The 13,692-nt window shown below is 54.6% G+C and overlaps 1 protein-coding gene across 1 annotated transcript in view; it reads right to left on the bottom strand.

The window, feature by feature from the left end:
- The window catches only part of SLC27A1 (solute carrier family 27 (fatty acid transporter), member 1), a 21,620-nt gene extending 7,941 nt beyond the window's left edge, over positions 1–13,679 (bottom strand). The window contains exons 1-6 of the mRNA XM_011925758.1: positions 13,480–13,679; positions 4,783–5,177; positions 4,405–4,566; positions 4,212–4,281; positions 2,787–2,878; positions 2,604–2,713 (exon numbers count right to left, since the gene is read on the bottom strand). Of these exons, the coding sequence (XP_011781148.1) occupies positions 2,604–2,713; positions 2,787–2,878; positions 4,212–4,281; positions 4,405–4,566; positions 4,783–5,177; positions 13,480–13,646 (996 nt within the window). The 5' untranslated portion in view covers positions 13,647–13,679. The remainder of the gene's footprint in view (positions 1–2,603; positions 2,714–2,786; positions 2,879–4,211; positions 4,282–4,404; positions 4,567–4,782; positions 5,178–13,479) is intronic.
- Positions 13,680–13,692: the final 13 nt, after the last annotated feature.

Below are 13,692 nucleotides of genomic sequence, written 5' to 3'. Positions count from 1 at the left end.
CGGGGTTTCACCATGTTAGCCAGGATGGTCTCGATCTCCTGACCTCGTGATCCGCCCGTCTCGGCCTCCCAAAGTGCTGGGATTATAGGCTTGAGCCACCGCGCCCGGCCAAGAATTCTTACAAGACACATCAACCAGTCATAATGCTGGTTGTGTATTTAATTATGGAAATAAGAAAAAACACATTTTTGACATTGTGAAACAGGACTGAGCCACTGCCCAGATTCCTGATGACACTGATAAATCACTGTCACTTAAAAACAATCCTTACCAGACACAAAAGGCTACAGTGTCTGACTCCACTGATCTGAAATGTCCAGAACAGGCAAATCATAGAGACGGGAAGCAGATGAGTGGTTGCCAGGGGCTGGGGGTGGAGGAATGGGGAGTAACTGGGGATGGGATTTCCTTTGGGGAGCATGAGAATGTTCTGGATCTAGATAGACATGGTTATTGTACATTGTAAATGCCACCAAATTGTTGACCTTTTTTTTTTTTAAAGATGGAATCTCACTCTGCCGCCCAGGCTGGAGTACAGTGGCACGATCTCAGCTCACTGCAGCCTTGGCTTCCCAGGTTCAAGCGATTCTCCTGCCTCAGCCTTCCAGGTAACTGGGATTACAGGCACGCAGCATCATGCCCGGCCAATTTTTTTTTTTTGACATGGAGTCTCGCTCTCGTGCCCAGGCTGGAGTGCAGTGATGCAATCTTGGCTCACTGCAACCTCTGCCTCCCAGGTTCAAGCAATTCTCCCACCTCAGCCTCCCGAGTAGCTGGGATTATAGGCATCAACCACCACGCCAGGCTACATTTCTGTACTTTTAGTAGAGATGGGGTTTCACTATGTTGGACAGGCTGGTCTCAAACTCTTGACCTCAAGTGATCTGCCCACCTCAGCCTCCCAAAGTGCAGGGATTACAGGCGTGAGCCACTGTGCCTGGCCAAATTATTCACTTTAATATGGCTAATTTATATGAATTTCACTTTAATTTGAAAAAACACATGCTCATCTTTCAAAGGTTATACCGAAACAGCTACACAGGAAACATGATGCTATCTGAGGGATGCTTTACGCCATTGCCGAGGGGAGGATGTGGAGGGGGGGGAAGGGCAGGACAGGGTATCTGATGGCCCCTGGGTCCAGCTGAGGGGTGCACCAGAACTCTCTATACTTTTCTGTCCACTTTTATGTGTATTTGCTACTCTCTATAATTTCTTTTAAAAGATACTTTTGGGCTGGGTCCAGTGGCTCACACCTGTAATCCCAGCACTTTGGGAGGCTGAGGTGGGTGGATTGCTTGAACCCAGGAGTTTGAGACCAGCCTGGGCAACATGGCAAAATCCCTTCTCTACAAACAAAATTCAAAAATGAGCCAGGCGTGGGGGTGCGCACCTGTAGTCCCAGCTACTTGGGAGGCCGATGCTGGAGGATCACTTGAGCCCAGGAGGTCGAAGCTGCAGTGTGCCATGATGGTGCCACTGCACTCCAGCCTGGGCGACAGAGTGAGATCCTGTCTCAAAAAAATATACAATAATAAATAAACAAAATAAAAATATACTTTTGCATTTCAACATGCAGATTAGTAATTTTCCCAAGACTACCCCCGCCCGCCCGCCAACCAGAACCGAAACTCCTTAAAAGCGGAGCCAAGCACAGCTGTGGACCTTGTGGTATACCCCAGGATGCTCAGCCAGGAGCCCCCAATCCCTGCTCAGCTGTGTGACCTGGACAAGTGGCTGAACCTCTCTGGGTCCCATCTGTCCAATCTGCATCTGCCAACTTGCCACAGTTCCTGGACAACCTCACACCCAATCCTTCCCGGCCAGCCTTGCTATTCCCTCGGGGCTCCATACCTGTTTCCTGTACCTCCCACCTGTATTTCCTGTATCCTGCCCCCGGTTACAGCATTGAAACCCTCAGCCTGGTTTCCTCTCACCATGGAGGGGAAAGGAGAATTCCCGCTTTTAACCTCTGCCTGCTCTCCTCTCCGGGACAGCAGATGCCTCCACCTCCGACTCACGCATTCCTCACCTGGAAGCCCCAGCCTCATCGCCCTTCCCGTCCCAGGGTCTCAATTCTCTACAGTCAGCAGCAGGGAAGACCCACAGGGCACAAGGCATGGGGAAGGCATTGCCTTAAGGAGCTCAGGCACCCTGGGCCCAATCCCAGCCTCATTACAAGCCTCAGTTTCCCCAGCTGAAAAATGGGTCCACCCTTCAAGCAGTTATAGGATTGCATTGAGTTTACACATGGAGGGTTTAGCCCTGGTCTGGACACAGAGCAGGCACTCAGGAAACACTGCTTGCCCTCTCTGTCCCCATCCTGGACAGTCATTCCCTAGAACCCGCTCCCCACCCCACCCCCAGAGACGGGGGAGCAGGTTGCGCCAGCAGGTGGGCAGGAGAGCGCACAGAAGGGAGTTAAGGGAATAGAGCCTGGTCGGGGGCGGGGCCTGGCTGGGAGAGGGCGGGGCCTGACCAGGAGGAGGTGGGGCTTTGCTGGGAGGGGAGAGGCCTCACCAGGAGGTGGTGGGGCCTGATTGGGAGGAGGTGAGGCCTGGCTTGGAGGGGCGGGGTCTAGACAGAACAGGGCAGGGCCTGACCGTGCAGTTATACTTGATGCAGTCGTCCCAGAAGCGGCTGGCCGAGAATTTCTTGCGGAGGACGACTGTCATCCCATAGATGAGACACTGCCCCACGCCGATGATGTTTCCTGCAGAGGGTGGCCTCGGTAAGGGGTCCCCCGCCCCCACCCACCGTTCCCTACCCAGGCCGCCCCGTAGTACCTGCAGAGTGGTACAGGGGCAGGCAGTCATAGAGCACGTCAGCCGCCTGCATGCGGTAGGCGTGGTGGCCGAAGGCTGCCATGCGGTAGTACCTGCAGGGGGAGGGGGAGCCGGGAGGGCAGAGGCTGGGACCTAAATCCCCCAGGGTACAGGCATGGGGAAGCATGCTGGGTGTGGACTCAGGCAAAGCCAGCCCAGTTCGCATGGGTTCACAGGCTGGCAGGAAGGAAACACGCAACGAACAAGTGTTGGTTGTTAGGTGTCACGAGGGATATAACGGGGTCAAAAGGCATAGAGGGGCTGATGGTGACGCAACCAGGGGGGTTGGGGAATCCTGTCTGGGGAGGTAAAGTGTGATCTGAGACCTAGCAAGAAAGAGCTGTGGCGATGAGCTATGGAAGAGTGCCCAGGCACAGCACAGCAAGGGCCCTGAGGCCGGAAGGAGTGTATGGGTTTGAAGAGTTTGGGGGGCTGAGGAGTGAGTGAGGGGTGACGGGGAGGAAAACGACATCAGGGAAGTGGCAGAGGCCACACGATCTGAGAGAGGTTTTTTTGTTTGTTTTGCTTTTATTGTTGTTGTTGTTGTTTTTGAGAGGGAGTCTTGCTGTGTCACCCAGGTTGGAGTGCAGTGGCGTGATCTTAGCTCACTGTAATCTCCGCCTCTGGGTTCAAGCGATTCTCCTGCCTTAGCCTCCTGAGTAGCTGGGATTACAGTCATGTGCCACCACGCCTGGCTAATTTTTGTATTTTTAGTAGAGACGGGGTTTCACCACATTGGCCAGGATGGTCTCGAACTCCTGACATCAAGTGACCCGCCTGCCCCAGCCTCCCAAAGTGCTGGGATTACAGGCGTGAGCCATCGTGCCTGGCCCGAGAGAGGGTTTTATTCTGAGGGTCACGGCAGGTGCAGGGAGGACTGGGGCAGGGGAGGTCTGATTTAGGATTTTCAACCCTCCTGTAGCTGCTGACAGGAGCCGGGCTATCGTGGGTGGAGGAGAGTTGGGGGAGCAGGGGGAGCAGGAGGAGCCTGAGGAGGGGCTGGCACAGGTCCAGGTGGGGGGCATGGAAAAAAGTAGACAGATGGAGGGGACGAGTTTTTCTGATGGGATGGATGTGGTGAACAGGTGGGGGGATGAGAGGGGCCCCAGAGTAGTGGGCACAGGGCAACCGGGTCCCAAGATGGGTGTGAAAATGGGTGTGATGCCTTTGTCCAGCCCCAAGCAGTTAACAGGGTTGCAATGAGTTTACACATGGAGGACTTGGCCCTGGTCTGGACACAGAGCAAGTGCTCAGGAAACACTGGCTGCCCTCTCTATCCCCAGGGTAAGGTGGAGATGCCCACAGGAGCTGAGGGGCAGGTCGGGCTGGCAAGATAGCCTAGGTCACTCTCAGCAGCTGAGGGCATTATGCCTGTGGGCCCCTCACCTGCTGTGCACGACAATGGCAGCCTTGGGCAGCCCAGTGGTCCCCGAAGTGTAGATGTAGAAAAGACGATCTGTAGGAGATACAGGTGTTAGGGACCCGGCCTGAGCATTCGGGGTGGGGCCTGGAAGTTGGGGGCGGGGCCTGGGCGGGTAGCGAACCAGGAGATAGGGCAGGGGTCCCACCCTTGACTCACCGTCCATGCCCTTGCTGGGGATCTGTGCCGAGGGGGCAGTAGAGGCCTCCTTCAGCAGCGGGTCCAGGAGGTGGGTGTCCGGCAAGATGCCCTCGGGCCCCAAGTCTCCAGAGCAGAACTTGATCAAACTTTTCCCCAGATGCCCGCTCACTTCGGCCACCGCTGTGGTCCCCAACATACGGATAATGGTCACCGCCGGACAGGCCCCCTCCCGAGGCCTGGGATGCACCAACTCCCTGCCCCGGGCATACCCAGACCGTGCACCTCATGGCCACGTCCAGGGCGGCCGTCTTCCGAGGCCTAGGGCGCAGCATCTCCCCGCCCGCCCGGGGGCCAGTCCTGGGTCCCCGCCCACCTGATGCCCGCGCCTGGCCTCACCCGCCGCCATTTCTCCTCCAAAGATCAGGGCCTTAGCGCCCGAGGTGCCCAGGCAGAAGGCCAGGGGCTCGCGCCGCAGGTTCACGTTGAGCAGCGCGGCCTCCATGCCCGCCTTGGCCAGGCCCAGCCACAGCCCCACAAACTCGGGCCGGCCCTCCAGGAAGACGGCCACCACGTCGCCCTGTGCGAAGCCCAGGTGGCGGAAGAGGTTGGCTACCGCATTGGAGTAGGCGTCCAGCTGCACGAAGGTCCAGCACTCGCCCGTCCCGGCATCCACCAGCGCCAGGCGCTCGGGCTGTCGCTGCACCACCGCCTGAAAGATGCGCGGGATGGTGTGGCCAGCACGCTGGTGCCGCCGCAGCTCCAGGCGCACGCGGATCAGCACAGAGAGACCGCTGGGAGGGAGGACGGAGGGGACAGCGTCACTGGTGCCCTGCCCGGCCTGGACTTCGGGAGCTTCAGCCTCCCCCCTGGAGGACCCCAGGGCAGCCAGGGGCTTTGATGAGGTCTATGGTGAAACTTTTGGTGGCTGGGTCTCTCAGGGGACCAAGGGCAAAGGCCATTTACCAACCAGTCAGGAAGTAGGCAGATTCTCAAAGCATAATAAACCAGTCACCCTGTCCTCCCCCATACCCCAGCTGGCTTGGTGGCCCTGGGCGAGCTGGGACCTGATCCCATCCTCCTTTCTGTCCCCTGGGCAGTCTGGAGCACCTGACACCATCCCCCACTGCCTCCAGCCTCGACTCTTCATGCTCAGACCACCCCAACCAGGACCCCCAGGGTCCAGCCCCGAGCTGGGCAGCCGCTCCACCCCCAGGTCACTGGGTGGCACCAGGGACAGATGGCTGAAGCATCTAGCATATGCCCCCAACTGGGGAGGGAGTGCCCCTGCCCCAGGTAGGGCCAGGAGATGTGCCAGTGGATGGGGGGTGTAGGGACAAATGCCAAGCCCAGATAGACGGTTCCAAGTTCCCCTTCCCCACTTGCTAGTAGATATAAGGGGCAGAGGCCCCAGGGAACTACAGAGCCCCCAGTGAAAGGAGTCAGGTCCCTGAATGACTGTGCGGAGGCAGGCAGGCCACCACTTGCTATTAGATGAATGAGAATAAAATGTTTTTTGTTCTGTTTTGTGAGACACAGTCTCACTCTGTCACCCGGGCTGGAGTGCAGTGGCGCAATCTTGGCTCACCCTCCGCCTCCTGGGTTTAAGCAATTCTCCTGCCTCAGCCTCTGGAGTTGCTGAGATTACAGGCACCCACCACCACACCCGGCTAATTTTTGTGTTTTTAGTAGAGACGGGGTTTCATCATATTGGTCAGGTTGGTCTCAAACTCCTGACAGGTGATCCACCAGCCCCGGCCTCCCAAAGTATTGGGATTACAGGTGTGAGCCACCATGCCCAGCCAAGAATGAACTTTAAAAACAAACAAACAAACAAGAAATGCTTTAGCCCAGGCGCAGTGGCTCACACCTGTAATCCTAGCACTTTGGGAGGCCGAGGTGAGTGGATCACCTGAGGTCAGGCATTCGAGACCAGCCAGGCCAACATGGTGAAACCTTGTCTCTACTAAAAATAAAAAAAATTAGCCAGGTGTGGTGGCAGGCACCTGTAATCCCAGTTACTCAGGAGGCTGAGGCAGGAGAATTGCTCGAACTCAGGAGGTGGAGGTTGCAGTGAGCCAAGATTGTGCCACTGCACTCCAGCCTGGGCAACAAGAGCAAGACTCTGTCTCAAAAAAAAAAGAAAAAGGAAAAAAAAAAAAAAGAAAGAAAGAGGGCCAGGCACGGTGGGTCACACCTGTAATCCCAGCATTTTGGGAGGCCAAGGCGGGTGGATCACCTGAGGTCAGGAGTTTAAGACCAGCCTGGTCAACATGGTGAAACCCCGTCTCTACTAAAAATACAAAAAAAGTAGCCAGGCATGGTAGTGTGCGCCTGTAATCTCAGCTACTCAGGAGGCTGAGGCAGGAGAATGAACCCATGAGGTGGAGGCTGCAGTGAGCTGAGATCGCACCACTGCACTCCAGCCTGGGCAACCGAGCAAGATTCGGTCTCAAAAAAAAAAAAAAAAAAAAAAAAAGGCACTGCTCATCCCTTCAACCAATAAATAGAGCAGCCAAGATAATCATTCTCAGCTAGACGTGGTAGCTCACACCTGTAATCCCAGCACTTTGGTAGGCCAAGGTGGGTGGGTCACTTGAGGCCAGGAGTTCGAGACCAGCCTGGCCAACATGGCAAAACACCATCTCTACTAAAAATACAAAAATTAGCCGGGCATGGTGGTGGGCACCTATAGTCTTAGCTATTTGGGAGGCTGAGCCATGAGAATTGTTTGAACCCAGGAGATGGAAGTTGCTGTGAGCCAAGACTGTACCACTGCACTCCAGCCTGGGTGACAGAGCAAGACCATGTCTCAAAAAAAAGAAAAAAAAAGATGATCATTCTCAGTGTTTATCAAGCACCTACTATCTGCCATGCCCTGTGCTAACCTTATATCCATCCTCCAAAATAGGTGCCTGAGATTCCATCTGTCAAATAACGAATGAACTGCGGGCTCAGAGTGGGGAATTAGCACGCCCAAGCTCACAGAGCAATTTGAGGACAGAACAACCCAGAAACGAAGCCCCTCACAGGGTCCCTCTAATCCCTGGCAGACTTATTACAAAGCATTTATCAAGTGTTGGCGATGTACCCAGTGGCAGGCCAAGTGCCCATGAGGCACACAGCAGGTGCCCAATGCCTGCATCTTTTTTTTTTCCTTTTTTTTTTAGATGGAGTCTCACTCTGTCGCCCAGGTTGGAATGTAGTGATGCCACCTCAGCTCACTGCAACCTCTGCCTCCCAGGTTCAAGCGATTCTCCTGCCTCTGCCTCCCGAGTAGCTGGGATTACAGGTGCGTGCCACCACGCCCAGCTAATATTTTGTATTTTTAGTAGAGACGAGGTTTCACCATGTTGGCCAGGCTGGTCTCAAACTCCTGACCTCAGGCGATCAGCCCACCTCGGCCTCCCAAAGTGCTGGGATTACAGGCATGAGCCACCGTGCCCGGCCTGGAGCACCTATTATACACCCAATTCTGCTCTAAGGGCTTCCTGTGAGTGAATTTGACAGAGTACCCCAAGAACCCCATGATGGGGTACAAATGTTACACCCATGGGGAGAGGGGCGTTATTGAGGGAATAACCACAGGAAACAGCCCCTGCCAGCAGGCTGCCCGTCCAGAGGCAGCACAACAAGAAGAAACAGGAACTGAGGCTACAGCTGGTCACTGTCGGACTAAACACGAGGGCTAGATGTGGGAACACGAGGATTCACCCCCAGCCTCCCGGTCTCTTGGTCTCGCTCATTCTCTCTCAAGGACGCCCACACCGGCAGGCAGTGGATTCCGGTACTTGGTTCCAGCCACATGCCTGGGCAGCTCTGCCTGGCAGCTGCTCAAGCCACCCCCAGCCTGGGGACAATGAGCCCACTGTCCAGCTCTGGGCCCAGGACTCTGGGGCGGAAGAAATCAACAAGGATGAATACGATCAGATTTCATGCAGGAAGTACAGGACATGTTAGGAGAGTCAGGGCAGGGTGCTGAAATAGTTTCTGAAGCCAAGGTCTAAATGTAGCACCCCCACCACTCCAGTGTGGCACAGTGGCTAAAGAGCACATGCTCTGGAGTCTTGTGCCTCCTCAGCTGTGTGTTCCTGGGCAAATGACCTCCCCTCTCTGTGCCTTGGTTCTCTCACGTGTTAAATGGGATTTGTCAGCATCCCTTCATTTTTCAAGGCAGAGTCTTGCTCCCTCACCCAGGCTGGAGTGCAGTGGGGCAATCATGGCTCACTGCACCCTTGACCTCCTGGACTCAAGCAATCCTCCCACCTCAGCCTTCTGAGTAGCTGGGACCACAGGAGAGCCCCAGTCCCCCAGCTAATTTTTTGTGTGTAGAGATGGAGTCTCACCATGTTGCCCAGGCTGGTCTTGAACTCCTGGCCTCAGGCACTCCTCCCATCTTGGGCTCCCAAAGTGCTGGAATTACATGCATGAGCCTCTGTACCCAGCCTCCATCACTTCTGATGTATTTTATTCACTAGAAGGGAGTCACTAGGGCCGGGGCGGTGGTTCAGCCTGTAATACCAGCATTTTGGGAGGCCAAGGCGGGTGGATCACATGAGGTTAGGAGTTTGAGACCAGCCTGGCCAACATGGTGAAACCCCCTCTCAACCAAAAATATAAAAATTATATAGGTGTGGTGGCGGGCACCTGTAATCCCAGCTACTTGGGAGGCTGAGACAGGAGAATCGCTTGAACCCAGGAGCTGGAGGTTGCAGTGAGCCAAGATCGCACCACTGCACTCCAGCCTGGGTGGCAGAGTGAGATTCCGTCTCAAAACTCAAAAAAAAAAAAAAAAAGGCAGGGCTCAGTGGTTCACACCTGTAATCCAAGCACTTTGGGAGGCCCAGGCAGGCGGATCACCTGAGGTTGCGAGTTCGAGACCAGCCCGGCCAACATGGAGAAACCCCGTCTCTACTGAAAATACAAATTAGCCGGGTATGGTGGTGCATGTTTGTAACGCCAGCTACTCTGGAGGCTAAGGCAGGAGAATCACTTGAACCCGGAAGGTGAAGGTTGCAGTGAGCTGAGATCGCACCATTGCACTCCAGCCTGGGTGACAGAGCAAAAATCCGTTTCCAAAAAAAAAAAAAAAAAAGAAGGGGGTCACTAGGTCCAGCCCACACTCAAAGGGAGGGGACCATGCAAGTAGGAATAGGAGGAGACAGGGATCCCCGGGGCCATCTTCAAAGCTGCCACCCACAGGCAAGTATGTCAAGCCATGTCAGGAACTTAGAGTGGACCCACCTCCTCCCCTGTTCCCAGGGGAGACAGAACCAGGCATGGACACCCACAGGGCCCATGGGAGCAGAGCTGGAAAGGAGGGAGAGATGGGCCTGGGTGAACTCAAGAAGGAAGGGATGGCCTTCCACCTACCCTAACAAACATGTCCTGAGCTACTGCTGTGCACCAATCCTGAGTGGGGCACAGGACCAAAGTGGCACCGAGACTGACACAGTCTCCTTCTGTGCCCCTATAGGGCCCACAGTCTAGAAAGAGGCCCAAGATTAAAAGGCAAGAAAACAGGCCAGATGTGGTGGTTCACAGCTGTAATCCTAGCAGTTTGGGAGGCTGAGGCAGGAGGATCTCTTGACCTCAGGAGATCAAGACCATCCTGGGCAACATAGCGAGACCTCTCCTCTACAAAAAATAAACAAAATCTGCCAGATGTTGTGGCACGCATCTGTAGTCCCAGCTATTTGGGAGGCTGTGGTGGGAGGATCATTTGAGCCCAGGAAGTTGAGGCTACAGTGAGCTGTGATCACACCACTGCACTCCCGCCTGGGTGACAGAGTGAGACTTCATCAAAAAAACAAGAAACGTCTAATCCCAATGCAAAGAAAGAAAAGAAAAGAAAACAACTGAAAACGCTGGGTTAAATGAGTTAAATCTTTTGTTTTGTTTTGTTTTTTTGAGATGGAGTTTCGCTCTTGTTGCCCCGGCTGGAGTGCAATGGTGCTATCTTGGTTCACTGCAACCTCCGCCTCCTGGGTTCAAGCGATTCTCTTACCTAAGCCTTCCAAGCAGCTCGGAATACAGGCGTGCACCACCATACCTGGCTAATTTTTGTATTTTTAGTAGAGACGAGGTTTCACCATGTTGGCTAGGCTGGTCTCAAACTCCTGACCTCAGGTGATCCACCCACTTCGGCCTCCAAAAGTGCTGGGATTACAGGCGTGAGCCACTGCACCCAGCCGAGTTAAATTTTTATTAATGTAGCAACAAAGTGACCAGAAAATAAGGACCAACCAGAGGCCAAAATGTCATTGTAGCCCCAGGAGGGAGACAGCTTAGGTGTCAGACAAGGCAGGTTTGAGTCTGATAAGACCTCAAAGCATGCCCATTCAACGTAAAGGTGAATTGGAAATCAAAATAAGATCTTTCCTTAACATACACACTTTAGGAGCTAAAAGGAAATTTGGTATCTCAGACCTTGCTGTTAGGAGGAAGGGGTGAAATCTCAATCGATGACTCATAACCTCACATGAGTGTGCAACTCCAACCATACAATCTGGGTGTCTGAAAGTCCTCAAGCAGACAACATGGTTCAAAGCAGTTCACACTGGGTACGGTAATCCCAGCACTTTAGGAGGCTGAAATTGGGCAATCGCTTGAGGCCAGGAGTTCAAGACTAGCCTGGGCAACATGGCAGAACCACATCTCTACAAAAAATACAAAAATTAGCCGGGTGTGGTGGTGTGCAGCTATCACCCCAGCTACTCAGGAGGCTGAGGTAGGAGAATCGCTTAAAGCTAGTTGTTCCAGACCAGACTGGGCAATATAGTGACACCCCATCTCTATAAAAAACATTCTTTTAACTATCCAGGAGTGGTGGCAGGTGCTTGTAGTCCCAGTTAGTCAGGAGGCTGAGGCGGGAGGATTGCTTGAGCCCAGGAGATGGAGGCTGCTCCAGCCTGGGCAACAGAGGGGACACCCTGTCTCAAAAAAAAAAAAAGGAGGGGTGAGGCATGGTGCCTCAAGCCTGTAATCCCAACACTTTAGGAGGCCAAGGCAGGTGGATTACCTGAGGTCAGGAGTTTGAGACCAGCCTGGTTAACATGATGAAACCCCATCTGTACTAAAAATACAAAAATTAGCCGGGCATGGTGGCACGTGCCTGTAGTCCCAGCTACTCAGGAGGCTGAGGCAGGAGAATCACTTGAACCTGGGAAGTGGAGGTTGCAGTGAGCCGAGATCGCACCATTGCACTCCAGCCGGGGTGACAGAGTGAGACTCTGTCTCAAACAAACAAACAGATAAACAATAGATAAGAGGTAAGTGCAGCTGGAAGAGTGACAAGAGGGAAGAAAGCGGAGGCTGGGACATGGTCAGGGACCTTGTGTGCCATGCTCAGGAGTATGGCCTCAATTCTATTTATTTATTATTATTTTTTCAATGGAGTCTCACTCTGTCGCCCCCAGGTTGGAGTGCAGTGGCAGGATCTCCGCTCACTGTAAGCTCGACCTCCCAGGTTCACGCCATTCTCCTGCCTCAGCCTCCTGAGTAGCTGGGACTACAGGCGCCCACCACCACACTCGGCTAATTTTTTGTATTTTTATTAGAAATGAGGTTTCACCATGTTAGCCAGAATGGTCTTGATCTCCTAACCTCGTGATCTGCCTGCCTCGGCCTCCCAAAGTGCTGGGATTACAGGTGTGAGCCACCGTGCCCGGCCAGTATGGCCTCAATTCTAAGGGCAACAAGAAGCTATGGGAGGGTGCTGAGCAGGAAAATTCAGCGAAGGTTCCCAGAGAGAGAGCGGCCCTGGCTAAAAGGGGCCCAGTATGTTCTATTTCCTTCATTCCTGGATAGTATGTTCTAGGTAGCTTGAGCTTGACACTGCAAGTCTTTCTGAAGACCAGGTGAACATATGGATGGGGGGAGAGGCAGGTGGGCAGGGAACAGATGGTAGGACCTTGAGTGCCCAGCTAGGGGCTGAGTCTTCCTTCTGCCAAGCATGGGTTGGCTGTGGAAGGTGTCTGAGCAGAGGGCACAGTCAGATTTCCACATCAGAACAACCAAGGGGCCGGGGGTAGGGGGCCATGGCATGGAGAAGGGGTGAGTTTCAGAAAGTTCAGAACCAGTCAACTTACGGTGGGATCATTCCCATTTCCACACCCTCGGTGCCCTCCTTACAATGGGTTCAGTCCCTCTTGCAACTCCGTCTTACGAGGAGCTGTAAAGGTCTTGAATCCTGCCCCGCTAGCCAGGGCTCACCTGCTCCCACGTGGTGCTGTTCCTGAGATCTGCTCTGATAGGAACCCCCAGCAATGCCTGTTTCACCCCAGAAAGACCCCAACGGCTTGTTTAAGCAAGCTCCTCAGAGACAATGCAAAAACCCTCCAAGGATCCTTGCACAGGACACCATAATCTGCCCCTCTAGCATGAACCCAGTGTCCCGGTCTCCAGAATACACCCCCAAACAAGACCTGGAATACACAGCAGCCTCCCTACACACTCCGAACAACTCCCAAACCCAAAGACCCACACAGACCCCAAAATCTCAAACAGTGCCCCAGCTGGACACGGTCCTGAGGAAATACACACCTTCAGAAACCCGGCAAGTCCTTTATAGACTTCCTAAGCAGTTCGCTCACCCCTCAGAGAAAGCCCTAGATAGACCCAAAGTGTCTTGGTGTCTTGGCAACTCCCAGAGACTATCTATTGGGTCGTCCCTGTGAGCCCCGGTGACCTACTGGAGAGCTCCCTGAAGTCTCTCACAGTTAACAAGGCTCCAAAGAGACCCCTACACCGCCACGGCTTTCCAGTCAGCCCCAGCTCCCTGGAACTTCCACCAGCAGCCAAAGACCTCCAAGATGCCCCTGAGATCATCTCCTAAGCAGCCTGCAACGCTCCAAGTACCTTGGAGGCTACTCACCTCCCTCGAGAAATCCTTAAAGTGTCCCCTGTAGCGCCCTCAGAGCCCCCCAACTGGTCACCCTCTCAGGCCCCACCCCTCGGCCCAGCCCCACCCCCAACCTACAAAGCACCCCCAGCTCTCCGGACCCTCCAAGCTGTCTTCGCAACCCAGCCCCGCACCGTGCGCCCCCAGAGCCCTCAGCCCCACTCCGGGCCCTGGCCGATGCTGTCAACACTCACAAGAGGTCTCGCCTCGCGGTCTTGCAAACGATGCGAAGGAAGCGCCAGCCGCCGCTGCCCACGTACACGCCGAGCGCCGCTACCGCGCTCCAGGTCCATGGCAGCCCCAGCAGCCACAACAGCGCCAGCGAGACCACCGAGGCCGCGCCCGAACCCGGAGCCCGCATCCTGGGGAGACAGAGAGCGCTGAGGCCGCCGGCCACTCCGACTCCG

This window comes from Colobus angolensis, unplaced genomic scaffold, assembly GCF_000951035.1.
Source record: "Colobus angolensis palliatus isolate OR3802 unplaced genomic scaffold, Cang.pa_1.0 Scaffold66, whole genome shotgun sequence".
In the NCBI taxonomy this organism is placed as follows: Eukaryota; Metazoa; Chordata; class Mammalia; order Primates; family Cercopithecidae; genus Colobus; species Colobus angolensis.
This window is presented reverse-complemented; position numbering and strand designations above follow the sequence as displayed.